The sequence below is a fragment of the Microplitis demolitor genome, chromosome 5 (assembly GCF_026212275.2).
Source record: "Microplitis demolitor isolate Queensland-Clemson2020A chromosome 5, iyMicDemo2.1a, whole genome shotgun sequence".
NCBI lineage: Eukaryota > Metazoa > Arthropoda > Insecta > Hymenoptera > Braconidae > Microplitis > Microplitis demolitor.
The window spans coordinates 6,177,157-6,192,935 of NC_068549.1; the positions used below are offsets into that span (position 1 = coordinate 6,177,157).

The window sequence follows — 15,779 nt, forward strand, 5'->3', positions numbered from 1 at the left end:
GCTTAGACTCCATGGCCATCTTTACTTGCTGATATAAATTTTCTAGTGTAGCAGGCCATATTTAACTCTCCTCAGTAGTTGTTGCTTTGTAATTTCAATTTCAATACTGTCATCCGACTTAATAGTCACTAGTCACCGAAATTAGTCACTTGCTCTGAAGTTAGATGATGTTGTTGTAACAAATATCGTCTGATTGTAATAAATCGACTACTCAACTACGACACAATATTATTTCCAATTATAATAGTTCCATTTGGTACCGCAAGTTTAGCATGTTTGTCACTATAAAGAAATTGTTCGTTATCCTGTCTTTGGTTATAAGGACAAAACTCTGTTTGTCCGTGTAAATAGAAATTTTCGAAGTTTATTTTTTTCTGTGCATAAATTCCGAAAAAAAAAATATATTTTTTTCATAATTATACAAAAATTCATACCTAATAAATTTTAAATTAAATGAAATCCTTCTTTTCCATTTCTAAATGATTAATCTTATATATTTCCAAATCTTATCTTGAGTAGAAGTATATTCTGAATAAATATGTCCAGTAAGTTTATCGATTCAAAACAGTCGCTAGTATATTGCAATCTTGATGTTTCTTTTCAACTGATACCGGACTACCTGCGACCCTTCCTGTGCAATGCATTCAACTCGTAGCGTATTAATAATTAATAGCTAATGTCGTCAACAAAGTCAGTTGGAGCTATTACGCAATTTGATGCTATTACAGAAAATAACTTAATGACAGCAAATTATTTCAATGACAAAATTAGTTTTGAATAATTAAAAATTTTACAACGAATATGCTAAATATATTTTTCATCCGGACAGTAAGTTTAATCGTAGACATACTGGCGTCTGGAATACTTATCATAACATAAATTAAATGGCCATTTTAGAAAGAAACATTTTCATTTTAACTTTGGTCGGGGTATGGAAACCTGAGCATTGGAAAGGTTTCAAAGCTGCTCTTTATTACTTTTACATTTGCTTGGTGACAATCGTCAATCACTCATTTCTTCTTTCTGGTGTTTTGGATTTTGAGTTACGAAATATCGACGTCGTTGTAATCATTGATAATCTGTCATTATTAAGTTGTTTATTCACAGTTCGTTATAAAATTGTCACAATACTTTATTATCGTAAATTAATTGAAGAATTTGTAAATCGTTTTCAACGATATCCATTTAAAGCACAAGACGATGAAGAAGAAAAGATTTATGTAAAATTTGATAAGCTTACAAAGTAAGTCATTAATACTTTATTTTATCAATTTATTAATTTTTTAAATATTTTGAGGTAAAAAATTTATTTTATTTCGATAGGATGATTTCAATGTTGTATCCAGGTCTGTTTACTGTAGCGGTATCGTGGTATTCCGTAGGTCATATATTTCGAATGAGTCCGCCTAATGTGATGCCTTATCAAGGATGGTTTCCTTACAACTATACAATATACAAATATTATTGGCCAACAGCTATTTATCAACTCTACGCAATATGCAGCGCTGCATGTGTTAATTTAGCTTATGACTCAATATTTTGTTCTATATTGTACTATATATGTGCGCAGACACATATTCTCAAGTATCGATTTTCTGTACTGGTGGAAAATTTACAAAAAATCAATGAGGGAAATGACGCTAGTGTAAATGTCAGAGAAATTGAACGAAAAATGATTGGCGACTGGGTCGATTATCACAACGACATACTTGAGTACGATATCTTAAATAATTTTTCAAAGGGGTAAAAATCTCTAGCGGATCGAATAATCAACTGTTAAATTTTTTTTGCTGTGTACGGAGAAATAAATTCAGGTTCCGCCCAACATAATAGAAAATTAGAAAATCCGAAGAATTGCAATTTTTTGGCTTCATTTTTGAATGATACAAAATTTATCCAAATTGATTAATTTTTTTAGTCGATGTTGGTTGAAAAAAAAAACAGTTATTTAGTCGAGTAGTTGCTAAAAGATGAAATTTTTTTTTTTATGTTATTTAAAAAAAAAACACAACTATTCCTTATTTGAATAGTTTTAAAAATCATTGATACCTCAATTTTAATCAACATTTTCGATTTATTATACGATCCACTGAAAGGTTGTACCGTCTGAATTTAAAAAAGTCATTATAGTAATTTGTATTTATTTTTTATTTAATTTTATAGCTTGGTAAAATTTGTGAAATCTTTATTCTCAACGGCCATATTCGTGCAGTATGCAGCAAGTTCACTTTTGATTTGCAGTATTGCGTATACATTATCACACACAGAGACGCGATCAATGAATTTCGCTGGTGATTTTTTTTATCTCACAGCTATGACGATCCAAATATTTTTTCAGTGTATTGCTGCTGATCGAGTAACAGTAGAGGTAAAATTATTTTAATTCAAAACAAGTAACTATACTTTCATTTATTAAAAATTCAAAAAAATTTGAATAGACCAAAAGTTCCTATTCAATTGTAGATCCAACCAATTTACGTATTTTAATTCTTCTAAATAATTGTTTTCAGTTCGCTGATATTACTGACGCACTTTACAGCACAAACTGGTATAACTCGAGTAACAATGTACGAAAAGCGATGACAATCATACTCGCAGAACCTTTGAAACCCACTTTAATAAATAGTGGATATTTCGTTATATTATCTTTGGAATCATTTACAAAAGTAAGTTATTATAAATACAATTTGTCATACTTCGATAATGCAATTCATTGTTTAATACCATTTTTATCAACAGGTTATCAAATTATCATATACTATTTATAACGTACTTGAATAATGCAATCGTAATCTGCCAAAGTTGCGACTAGTATTCTAACTATTCAGGTTATAGATTAGTTACATTTAATTGAAGAAGCGTGAAAATATTAGATTAGTATATCGCACGCTGTAAAGAAATGTAGGACGTCCCAATCTGATTATTGGTAACTCTCATCTTCAACTCGGGTAGGCAATTACACACGGGGTTTCAAATATCCATTTTTCACCATACCTGCGCCGAAAGTCCAAAGTCTTGCTCTGTTTAGAGGACAGAAAGCAGTTTTTTTTTCATACGAAAAAACAAATGATAAAAATTAGCGCGTGCGCAATTCTTTCCATGAACCAAGACGAGAATTTGAACCTTAAGGAACAGATCCGGTGAAAAAATGTATGCACACCACAAAGGAAGGTAGGGTGTCCTAATTCGTGTGGTTGTTACCATCAGCTTTGGATGGAGTAGGCAATTATACACGCAAATCGAATGTCCTACTTTCCTCCCTTGGTGTGCAATAAAGTATTTTTTTGTTTTTTGGTGTGTAGCCTACTATATCATCATACTTGCGTAGAAGGTTCCAGTTAGGAAAACCAATGGCATAAATGTGCACATACACGAACCTTTTAATCAATGAGAGAAATTTGAATTTCCCGTTGCTGGTGGGGTCGAAAATAGTATGCACACCATGTAAAAATAAGGACATCGCTTTTCGCGTGTTCGCTACTGCCGCCTGCGGTTTGGGCATTAGGGGCATGAGTTAAACACACGCGGGGGTTGAAAGGTCCTATCTTTTTTAATAAAGAAGTAATTAATACAATAAACCGTCTATAAATAGAGAAATGTTTATTGTGATTTAATTTATAATTGTACTTTTTTTATATCAAGAACTTTTTCAATATAGTAATAATAAAATTATTTACAATGAAACAATTTTTTTGAAATTCTAGTAAAAAAAGGACAAAATAATATTTTTTTTCGCATTTACACCCTTGGTATATTCAAACTATAAGTTTTGTCTTCGATAAAATTTAAGAATACGAACACAAGAAAAATATGTCAGGATCTAAACTAAGACAGAGTTAAAAAATCTTGGTTTCTTTCTAATCCGCATCTATTCTGGTTACAGAATATAAAACATAATATTTGAAGAAAACAAATTAGTATATATTGTCAACTTTTGACTTTTTTACGGTATATCTTTCATATATTTAAAAAAAACTTTTAATACGAATAATAAGAAGAGTTAGTACCTGATTCATCGTGATAAATTTTGATCCTTTTTCTTAACTGCATTTTTTTTTTATGTTTATACTTTTTTGAAATCTTAGTTGAAATAATAATATATTTTAAAGAAAATGTTAAGTACACATAAGCATATTGATTCAAAATAGTCACTAGGATATTGTAATCTGGATGTTTCTTTTCAACTAATACCGGACTACCTACGACCCTTCCTGCGCAGTGTATTAAACTCTGTGCGTATTAATAATTAATAGCTAATGTCATCAGCAAAGTCAGTTGGAGCTATTACGCAATTTAATGCTATTACAGACAATAACATAATCACAGCAAATTATTTTAATGACAAAATCAGTTTTAAATAATTAAAAATTTTACAACGAATATGCTAAATATATTTTTCATCCGGACAGTAAGTTTAATCGTAGACATACTGGCGTCTGGAATACTTATCATAACATAAATTAAATGGCCATTTTAGAAAGAAACATTTTCATTTTAACTTTGGTCGGCGTATGGAAACCTGAGCATTGGAAAGGCTTCAAAGCTGCTCTTTATTACTTTTACATTTGCTTGGTGACAATCGTCAATCACTCATTTCTTCTGTCTGGTGTTTTGGATTTTGAGTTACGAAATATCGACGTCGTTGTAATCATTGATAATCTATCATTATTGATTTGTGTATTCACAATCCGTTATAAAATCATCACAGTACTATATTATCGTAAATTTATTGAAGAATTCGTAAATTGTTTTCAACGAGATCCATTTAAAGCAAAAGACAAAGAAGAAGAAAAAATTTATATAAAATTCGATAAGTTTACAAAGTAAGTCATGAATGTTTGATTTTATCAGTTTTTTAAAAATTTTGAGGTGAAAAATTTTTTTTATACCGATAGGACGATTTCAATATTGTACGCGGGTCTTTTTACTGTAGCGGTATCGTGGTATTCAGTAGGTCATATATTGCGAATGAGTCCGCCTCATGTAATGCCTTATCAAGGATGGTTTCCTTACAACTATACAATATACAAATATTATTGGCCAACGGTACTTTATCAACTTTACGCAGTCTGCAGTGGTGCATGGGTTAATTTAGCTTATGATTCAATATTTTGTTCTATACTGTACTATATATGTGCGCAGACACACATTCTTAAGCATCGATTTTCTGTACTAGCGGAAAATTTACAGAAAATTAATGAGAACAATGATGGAAGTGTTAATATCAGAGGATTTGAACGGAAAATGATTGGTGACTGGGTTGATTATCATATTAACATACTCGAGTGCGATATTTTGAATATTTTTTAAGGAAGTATATATTTCTAGCGGATCGAAAAATTGACTGTCTAAAAGTTTTTGTTATATATCAGGCCGAAAGTAAAAAACTGATTGAAGATACAACAACTTCAATTTTGTCTGTGAAAAAACTTATTAATTATTCCCATTTAATTGCTTTTAAAATTCCCACTTACTTAAATATTATGGGAAATTTATCTACTTATTTTTCGATCCCCTAAATATGGATACCACCTAAATTTTAAAAAACTCATTAGAGTAATTTTTTTTTTGTAATATAGTTTAGTCAAATTTGTGAAATCTTTATTTTCAACGGCAATATTTGTGCAGTATGCAGCAAGTTCACTTTTGATTTGCAGTATTGCGTATACGTTATCACACACAGAAACGCGATCAATGAATTTTGCTGGTAATTTTTTTTATCTCATAGCTATGACGATCCAAATATTTTTTCAGTGCATTGCTGCTAATCAAGTGACAGTTGAGGTAAAATTATTTTAATTCAAAACAAGTAACTATACTTTCATTTATTAGAAAACCAAAAAAATTTGAATAGATAGAAGGTTTTGATTCACTTGTAGATCTATAGATCTACACGGAAAAAAATTTCTTGTAGCTACAACAGGAGGCAGTCATGTTGGCGCAACAGGAAAAAATCCTGTTGCAACTACAGGAAAATCCTGTTGTAGCAACAGGATTAAAACTGTTGTTGCGACTTAATAGTAAAAAATTTTTCGTCATTGCGTCGAAAAACTTAGCGTTAAAATTTTATGTGCTAAAAATGTAATTGTTTTATGTGTATATTTAACATTTATTCAGTTAAATCAACACAAAAAAGTGTTAAATATTTAACCCAACAATTTTTAACACTAAGTTTTTCAACGCAATGACGCAAAATTTTTTACTGTATAACTATATATTTTACTATTAATTCGTAACAAGAGTATTAATCCTGTTGCTACAACAGGATTTTTTCCTGTTGCTGCAACATGCCTGCCTCCTGTTGCAGCAACAAGAAATTTTTTTCCGTGTATAGATGCTATAGCAAATTTTCGAATTTTAATCCTTCTAAATAATTATTTTCAGTTCGCTGACATGACTAATGCACTTTACAATACAAACTGGTATAATTTGAGTAATAATGGTCAAAAAGCGATGACAATCATACTTACAGAACCTTTGAAACCCACGTTAATAAATAGTGGATACTTTGTTATATTATCTTTGGAATCATTTACAAAAGTAAGTTATTATAAATACAGTTTATTATTTTTTGGTAATGAATTTCAGTCTAATCTCATTTTTATTGACAGGTTATTAAATTATCGTATACTATTTATAACGTACTTGAATAATGTAATTGTAATTTGCCAAAGTCGCGTTTAATAATCTAACTATTAAGATTATAAATGAGTTAAGTTTACTTGAAGAAGCTTTGAATAATTATTTATAAATCAGTAAAATCAGTTTATGGGATGATAAATCAAATGACTAATAATATTATTGATTCTTGTAACTTCACGATATTTAAAAACGTGAAAATATTCGAATAATATGCTACACAACGCACAAACAAGACGTTCCAATTCGTGTTTCACACTCCCGCCTGTGCCTAGAGTCAGGTTATTATTCACATGAATTGGAATGTCCTTCATTCTCAAAAAAAAAAAAAAAAAGAAACCATTAATAAAGTAAGCAAGTTTATTAATTAAGAAACGTATACTATGATAAAGTATTTAAGTATAAATAATTTTTATACGTGATAGTATTGAAATAAATTACAATGAAATAATAAAGAACATTTATCTATCATTACTTATAAATCACGAGAGTCGAAAAATAGAACCTCATTGAAGCTACAAGCAAATTTGAGCTTCATCTGAACTTTCCTGTCCTCATATTGTTCCTAGTTTTCGTCTGCAGAACGATAAAAATTTATAAAAAATTGACAAGTGTTAGAAGCACGAATTGAACTTTCTCTTAAGCTTGGCTATCAAGCAAACATATGCCAATTAGCGTAAAAACTTTCTATATAAGTACTCGTAAGTGTATCGATTGAAAATAGTCGCTAGGACTTTACAGAATTGATGTTTTTTGACAACTGATACTGGACAGCCTTCGACCATTCCTGCGCAGTACATTCAACTCGTAGCGTATTAATAATTAATAGCGAATGTCATCAACCAAGTCAGCTGGAACTATTAAGCAATTTAATGCTATTATAGAAAATAACATAATGTTAGCAAATTATTTTAATGACTAAATTAGTTTTAAATAATCAAAAACTTTACGACGAATATGCTAAAGGTATTTTTCATCTGGACAATAAGTTTAATCGTAGACATACTGGCGTCTGGAATACTTATCATAACATAAATTAAATGGCCATTTTAGAAAGAAACATTTTCATTTTAACTTTGGTCGGGGTATGGAAACCTGAGCATTGGAAAGGCTTCAAAGCTGCTCTTTATTACTTTTACATTTGCTTGGTGACAATCGTCAATCACTCATTTCTTCTGTCTGGTGTTTTGGATTTTGAGTTACGAAATATCGACGTCGTTGTAATCATTGATAATCTATCATTATTGATTTGTGTATTCACAATCCGTTATAAAATCATCACAGTACTATATTATCGTAAATCAATTGAAGAATTTATAACTCGTTTTGAACGAGATCCATTCAAAGCAAAAGACAAAGAAGAAGAAAAGATTTATATAAAATTTGGCAAGTTTACAAAGTAAGTCATGAATACGTGATTCTATCAATTTTTTAAATATTTTGAGGTGAAAAATTTATTTTCTTTCAATAGAACGACGTCAATATTGTATGCGGGACTATTTACTTCAGTGGTATCGTGGTACTCAGTAGGTCGTATATTTCGAATGAGTCCTCCTGATACGATGCCTTATCAAGGATGGTTTCCTTATAACTATACAATATACAAATATTATTGGCCAACGGCTATTTACCAACTTTACGCAATCTGCAGTGGTGCATGGGTCAATTTAGCTTATGACTCAATATTTTGTTCTATATTGTACTATTTATGTGCGCAGACACACATTCTTAAGCATCGATTTTCTGTACTAGTGGAAAATTTACAGAAAATTAATAACGGAAACAATGGTAGCGTAAATATCAGAGAAATTGAACGGAAAATGATTGGTGATTGGGTTGGTTATCATAACAACATTCTCAAGTACGATATTCCAAATATTTCTTAAGGAAGTCGGGTTGGAAGGGGGGAGGGGTATTTAAAGAAATACTAAGGTTTCAAGGACGCAAATACGGTTTATCCTTTTTTTTTTTGACGATATTCATAGTTGGTTTTTAAATTCATACTTTAATGTATTGAAAATTTTCCAATTCATTATTCGAACCTCTAATACCCTATCAAAAAAATCCATTTGGGAATCTAGACATCCATGATTTCCTACCTAGGTTTTTTTTATAAATCCTTACACTCCTATATTAATTCTCGTAGATTCTTACATGAATCTATACTTTCCTAAATGGATTTCTATGAGCCCCCATGCAATCCCACATGGATTTCATTGATAGAGTATAGATACTGCCTTAAGTTATAATAAATTAATTGCAATAATTTGTTTATTAATATTTTTTCATTTTATAGTTTAGTAGAATTTGTGAAATTTTCATTCTCAACGGCAATATTTGTACAATACGCAGGGAGTTCTCTTCTACTTTGCAGTATTGCGTATACGTTATCACACACAGAAACTCGGTCAATAGATTTTGTTAGTAGTTTTTTTTATCTCACAGCTATGACGATCCAAATATTTTTTCAGTGCATTGCTGCTAATCAAGTGACAGTTGAGGTAAAATTATTTGTTTCAAAACAAGTAACTATACTTTAATTAATTATAAAACAAAATAAAATTTGAATAGACCAAAGGTTTTGATTAACTTGTAGATCTAGCAAATTTTTGAATTTTAATCCTTCTAAATAATTATTTTCAGTTCGCTGACATTACTAATGCACTTCACAACACAAACTGGTATAACTTGAGTAATAATGTACGAAAAGCGATGACAATCATACTCGCAAAACTTTTAAAACCCATTTTAATAAATAGTGGATACTTCGTTATACTATCGCTAGAGTCATTTACAAAAGTAAGTTACTATAAATAGGTTTGTCGTCGACTGATCCCAACAATTTTACACCACGACCAGTGATCCCTACAAATTGATCCCACCCACATCTGATCCCATCAACATTCGGTTAAAAATGATGATAATAAAGGCTTTGAAGACGATGATAATGAAAGTTATGAAAATTTGGATGAAATTAATAAATTAGAAGATCAGTTGTCGGTTGGACTAGTTATCAGTGGATTCTAGTCTGTGGGATCAATTTTCGGGGATCAGTTGTCATGGAACCTTATAAATACAATTTATTAAACTTTGGTAGTGAATTTCATTTTTTGATATCATTTTTATTAACAGGTTATTAAATTATCGTATACTATTTATAACGTACTTGAATAATGCCATTGTAATTTGCCAAAGTTGTGTTTAATAATCTAACTATTAAGATTATAAATGAGTTAAGTTTACTTGAAGAAGCTTTGAATAATTATTTATAAATCAGTAAAATCAGTTTATGGGATGATAAATCAAATGACTAATAATATTGTTGATTCTTGTAACTTCACGATATTTAAAAACGTGAAAATATTCGAATAATATATTACACACCTCACAAGTAAGCAGGATGTTCTAATTCACGTGTTTGACACTCCCTGCGGCTCGGGTTTAAGGCAATTTCACACGTGGATTGAAATGCCCTTCATTTTCGAAGAAAATAAAAACAGTAATAAGGTAATAACGCCTATAAATAAGAAGAAAATAAAAACAGTAATAAGGTAATAACGCCTATAAATTAAGAAACATTTATTATAATAAAATGAACAAGTTCAAGGATTTACCGGAGGGATGTCCGAATACACTTACAAATGGCAACCTTGATCGATAATTACGAAGATGGCCGCTAGAAGATTTAATTATCACCAATAAACAAATTTCATATGATACGACTCAGGATAACGAATCTTTATTGTTTTTTTAACAATGCGTATATTTAAGATTGCAAGAATGAATGTCATCGTCACAAAAACTACCTATGCTAAAAAATTAAAATAGAAACGTCGATGAAATTATTTAAACTATTAGATATAAAGAGGACATTTGTTTTTATTTACAGAGAGATATAAATTATCGTGGCATTGACAGATAGATTTGCTGCAGACTGAATTTTCAGAGGCGCAATCTACATCTTTGGAACAATTCGATCCTATAAATCTACGACAATAATTTGCTATTAAAGTATAATTTTTAAGACAAACGCATTTGTGGTCTGTAGAACAGTAAATCGACGGAGTTTTTTTTTTTTTATAAAGTTTCAAGATATACAATCACAAGAAAAATATTTCAATCTAGCTAAAATGGAATCCGAATATTTTTTTAAATCATCAATCCCATCTATTCCGGTTGCTGAATACGAAGAATAAAATTTAAAAAAAAATCAATTTGAATATTTCTTGTCAACCTTTAATTTTTTTGTGGAATATCTTTCATATATTTAATAAAAATTTTTTATTAAAAATTGTGAAGAGTTCGTACCTGATTCATTTTCATCAATTTTAATTCTTTTTCCTGATTGCTTAATTTTTTTAGGTTTACACTTATTATAAATATTATTTCAAGAAGGAACATTCTTTAAAAAAAATTTTTAGTAGATGTAAGCGTATCGATTGAAAATAGTCGCTAGGACTTTACAGACTTGATGTTTTTTGACAACTGATACTGGACAACTTACGACCTTTCCTGCGCAGTGCATTAAACTCTGTGCGTATCAATAATTAATAGCTAATGTCATCAGCAAAGTCAGTTGGAGCTATTACGCAATTTAATGCTATTACAGACAATAACATAATGTTAGCAAATTATTTTAATGACTAAATTAGTTTTAAATAATTAAAAACTTTACGACGAATATGCTAAAGATAGTTTTCATCCGAACCATGAGTTAGCTCGTAATACTGGCGTCTGAGGAACACTTATCTTGATATAAATTAAATGGCCATTTTAGAAAGAAACATTTTTTTTTTAACTTTGGTCGGGTTGTGGAAACCTGAACATTGGAAAGGTTTTAAAGCTGCTCTGTATTACTTTTACATTGGCTTGTTGACAATCGTCAATCACTCATTTCTTCTGTCTGGTGTTTTGGATTTTGAGTTACGAAATATCGACGCTGTTGTGATCTTTGATAATCTGTCATTATTGAGTTGTTTAATCACAGTTCGTTATAAAATTGTCACAGTGCTATATTATCGTAAATCAATTGAAGAATTTGTAAATCGTTTTGAACGAGATCCATTTAAAGCAAAAGACGATGAAGAAGAAAAGATTTATATAAAATTTGGCAAGTTTACAAAGTAAGTCATGAATACGTGATTCTATCAATTTTTTAAATATTTTGAGGTGAAAAATTTATTTTCTTTCAATAGAACGATTTCAATATTGTACACGGGGCTATGCACTGTAGGGGCATCGTGGTACTCATTAGGTCGTATATTGCGAATGACTCCTCCTGATGTGATGCCTTATCAAGGGTGGTTTCCTTATAACTATACAACATACAAATATTATTGGCCAACGGCTATTTACCAACTTTATGCAGTTTGCAGCGCAGCTTGTGTTAATTTTGCTTATGACACAATATTTTGTTCTATATTGTACTATTTGTGTGCGCAGACACATATTCTCAAGTATAGATTTTCTGTATTGGTGGAAAATTTACAGAAAATCAATGAAGGAAATGACGGTAGCGTCAATGTCAGAGAAATTGAACGGAAAATGATCGGTAACTGGGTCGATTATCACAACGACGTACTCAGGTACGATATCTGAAATATTTCTTAAGACAGTAGGGCCGGACAGGGGGGGGGGGGATATTTGAAGAAATACTAGGTTTTCGGGGACTCAAATACGTTATATTTTTGTTACATATAGAAAAATTACATTTAACAAAATTATTGAATGTAATGCAAGGAACAAAAAATTTTAATACACGCTGAAAAAAAAAATGCTAACTATCACCACCTTGCCATAGGGAATGATTATCATCTGTATATGATAATCATTATAATACTCTTATGTTAAGCTATAACTATTAACGATGGTAAGCCTTCTTATGTAGATGGCAACCATTCTTATCCGGGATGGTAATCATTACCCCCCTAAACGTTTTGCCCTGACCGCCCCAACATGTTTTTAGTAAATCCAAAAATTAACTGTATAAATGTTTTTGTTATATATTAGGAGGCAAATTTAGACGCTACCTATCACAATAGGTAATCAAAAATTTTATTTAGTTGTATGTTTTTTCGATCCTTTTCGATTGCAAAAATATTTATTTTATTCAATCAATTTTTTTAGTCAATACTTTTAGGAAAAAATTAGAGCATAAGTTGAGTAGTTATCGAAGGATTGAAAAAAAACGAAATTTTTAATTTTATCTTCGAAAATACTTATCAATTATTTTCATTCAATTGGTGTTAAAATTGACTCATACTTAAATATTATTGAAAATTTTTCTTATTTTTTGAACCCTAAATATGGATACCGCCTTAATTTCACAAAATGCATTATAATAATTTGTTTATTTATATTGTTTTGATTTCATAGTCTAGTAGAATTTGTGAAGTCTTTATTTTCAACGGCAATATTTGTACAGTACGCAGCGAGTTCACTTCTAATTTGCAGTATTACGTATACGTTATCACACACAGAAACTCGGTCAATAAATTTTGTCGGTACTTCAATGTATGTCACAGCTATGACGATCCAAATATTTTTTCAGTGCATTGCTGCTAATCAAGTGACAGTTGAGGTAAAATTGTTTTACTTCAAAACAAATAACTATACTTTCATTTATTATAAAACTAAAAAAATTAGAGTAGACCAAAAACTTTTGATTCACTTGTAGATCCAACCAATTTACGTATTTTAATTCTTCTTAATAATTATTTTCAGTTCGCTGACATTACTAATGCTCTTTACAGCACGAACTGGTATAATTTGAGTAATAATGTTCAAAAATCGATGACAATCATACTCGCAGAACCTTTGAAACCCACTTTAATAAGTAGTGGATACTTTGTTATATTATCTTTAGAATCATTTACAAAAGTAAGTTATTATAAATACAGTTTACTATCGTTTGGTAATACGTTTCATTGTTCAATATCATTTTTGTCAACAGGTTATTAAATTATCATATACTATTTATAATGTGATTGAATAATGTAATTGTAATTTGCCAAAATTGTATTTAATAATCAAATTATTATAGTTATAACTTCCCGCTGTTTTTAACTTCAAAGAGCTCAAAAACATTATTGTGGATACATTTTCAAGCTCGTCGAACTCGGAAATACTCTTCAATGCAATTTTTTTTTTCATGAGCTTCTTAAGCGTTAACGAGTTACGTTATATGTTCAAATTTGAAAATTCAAGAATCGAAAATAATCAGTAAATAAACGTTTTTAAAAGTTTTATTCACGATTATGTTCAATAAATTAAATGTATTTAGGCAGAAATCAATGTAAGTCACCAAAATGAGGATTCCAAAGAGCTTTGGTTCAGATCAGAGCATTAATGTATAAACATTCGCGAAAAAATAATAAAAACAGTGTTTTTCCATTTTTTTGAATGAATTAATCAATCGATTTTGACGCTTAATGTTGCAGGCAGCGCGCTATATTGAGTTCTAGAACTGACTAGATATAGAAGTAGATCAGATAAATCACTTTAAAAATAATTGAAAAAGAAAAAAACTTTTCTTAACCATTTCTTTCGCCAACAATATCTCTCGGACGAATGAACCGGTTAAGGCGGTAATCAACGTGTTTCATTGAGTTCCAGAGCTGAAAAGATTTGGAAATCGATTGATCAAGCCATTTCTGAGAAATTAAAAGAAAAAAATTGTTTTCAGCCTAAAAATTGGAAGTTCAAATGAGGTATAATTTTTCGACTCGGGTATATTTATTTTTTTCGACATTCTATAAAAAAAGGATGAAAAAAGTATTTTTTCTTGCATTTACACGTATATCCTTCACATATCGAATCTTTTATTCCACAGTCAGAATTTTTGAAGCAACATGTACCAAGATAATGAAGACAGCTTCCGTTTATATTTATATAGTTTGTTGAACAGGTGCAGTGATAATCTAAATCGCAGGACGAATGTTCGATGCTTCTGCAATACTCATTATCTATACAAGAATCTCCTAGATCTAAAGAAAAAATTATTTATAAACCTATAGAACAGTGATTAGAGATATTAACGATAAAAATAATTACATCGGTTTACTGGAATGCACTTATGGTAATCATCAAAGACAAAATTATCGCGGCACGAGCAGCGATTTGACGAACATTGATAAAAACTATCGCAATCTGTGTCATTGAAGCAGCTCGCATTGAAAACTCCAAGACATTGTCCAGCGATTTCTTTGTATGGAGTAAAACAAGTACAGTTTTTATCAACCGAACAAAACGAATTCTTTATTTTGCGGCAGCCTTCATTGTCTTCACAATAATCAGTAAGATCTGAAATAAAATTATATGGATTTTGTACAATTTGGTAAGTACTGTTAGGCAATTTATCATGCACTCAGTGATTTAAAATTACTTTCAGCGTATTTGAAACAGTTGTCATTATTGATAGACGGATAGTAGTCAACAGAGCATTGACAAATATTTGAATTGCATCGGGAATTTTCTACCTTGCAATCAGAATCTTCAAAACAGTATTCATCAATAAGTCCACGACAATTTCCATCTTCTTTGACATAATTTGGTAAACAGGTACATTGTTTATTTTCAGAGCAATATGTAAATTTAATATCACGACAACTTTTATCAGTTTCACAAAAATCCTTCAATTCTGAAATTTTTTTAACAAAAAGTAATACTCCTATTTGATTAGTATATTACACTGCAAGGGAGGAAAGTAAGACATTTCAATTCGCGTGTGTAATTGCTAATTTTTCATCAGATCTATACAAAAGTAAACTTTTGCCTCAGTTTGTGGGAAGAACTGCGCACGCGATAATTTTTATCATTTCTTTTCTCATAAAAGAAGAGAACGACTTTCTTCCCTCTGAACAGGACAGGAATTTAAACTTTCAGGTGCAGGTCTGGTGAAGAATTGTATACACACTTCAGCAGAGGGTAAGATGTCTCGATCTGCATGTTTACTGACATCGGCTCGGGTAGACAATTATACACGCAGGTTGGAATGTCCTATTTTCTTAGGCGGGTAATGTACTATTGTTTCGACCGATTAAACAGTCATCGGAGCTAGTTTGTATGCAGGTTAAATGAAGAAATCATGAAAACTCACGTATAGCATACGGGATGCATTGTTGTTGGCTTGAAGAAAAATA

At 30.4% G+C, this 15,779-nt stretch overlaps 4 protein-coding genes across 4 annotated transcripts; all 4 read left to right on the plus strand.

The window, feature by feature from the left end:
• Nucleotides 1–884: 884 nt before the first annotated feature.
• On the plus strand, nt 885–2,781 carry LOC106693545 (odorant receptor 2a-like). Its single transcript, XM_014441645.2, has 5 exons — nt 885–1,243; nt 1,324–1,713; nt 2,164–2,368; nt 2,511–2,666; nt 2,740–2,781. The coding sequence occupies exons 1-5, from the start codon at nt 885–887 to the stop codon at nt 2,779–2,781; spliced, it is 1,152 nt and encodes a 383-aa protein (XP_014297131.2).
• A 1,624-nt stretch (nt 2,782–4,405) lies between these two features.
• LOC106693572 (odorant receptor 94b-like) lies at nt 4,406–6,653 on the plus strand. The gene is made up of 5 exons (XM_014441818.2): nt 4,406–4,823; nt 4,896–5,285; nt 5,580–5,784; nt 6,385–6,540; nt 6,612–6,653. The coding sequence occupies exons 1-5, from the start codon at nt 4,465–4,467 to the stop codon at nt 6,651–6,653; spliced, it is 1,152 nt and encodes a 383-aa protein (XP_014297304.1). The 5' UTR covers nt 4,406–4,464.
• Nucleotides 6,654–7,480: 827 nt separating this feature from the next.
• Nucleotides 7,481–9,813, plus strand: LOC106693571 (odorant receptor 94a-like). The gene is made up of 5 exons (XM_014441817.1): nt 7,481–8,038; nt 8,111–8,500; nt 8,936–9,140; nt 9,283–9,438; nt 9,772–9,813. The coding sequence occupies exons 1-5, from the start codon at nt 7,680–7,682 to the stop codon at nt 9,811–9,813; spliced, it is 1,152 nt and encodes a 383-aa protein (XP_014297303.1). The 5' UTR covers nt 7,481–7,679.
• A 1,590-nt stretch (nt 9,814–11,403) lies between these two features.
• LOC106693569 (odorant receptor 94a-like) lies at nt 11,404–13,804 on the plus strand. Its single transcript, XM_053739353.1, has 5 exons — nt 11,404–11,762; nt 11,835–12,224; nt 13,015–13,219; nt 13,363–13,518; nt 13,592–13,804. Exons 1-5 carry the CDS (start codon nt 11,404–11,406, stop codon nt 13,631–13,633), a joined length of 1,152 nt encoding a protein of 383 aa, XP_053595328.1. The 3' UTR covers nt 13,634–13,804.
• Nucleotides 13,805–15,779: the final 1,975 nt, after the last annotated feature.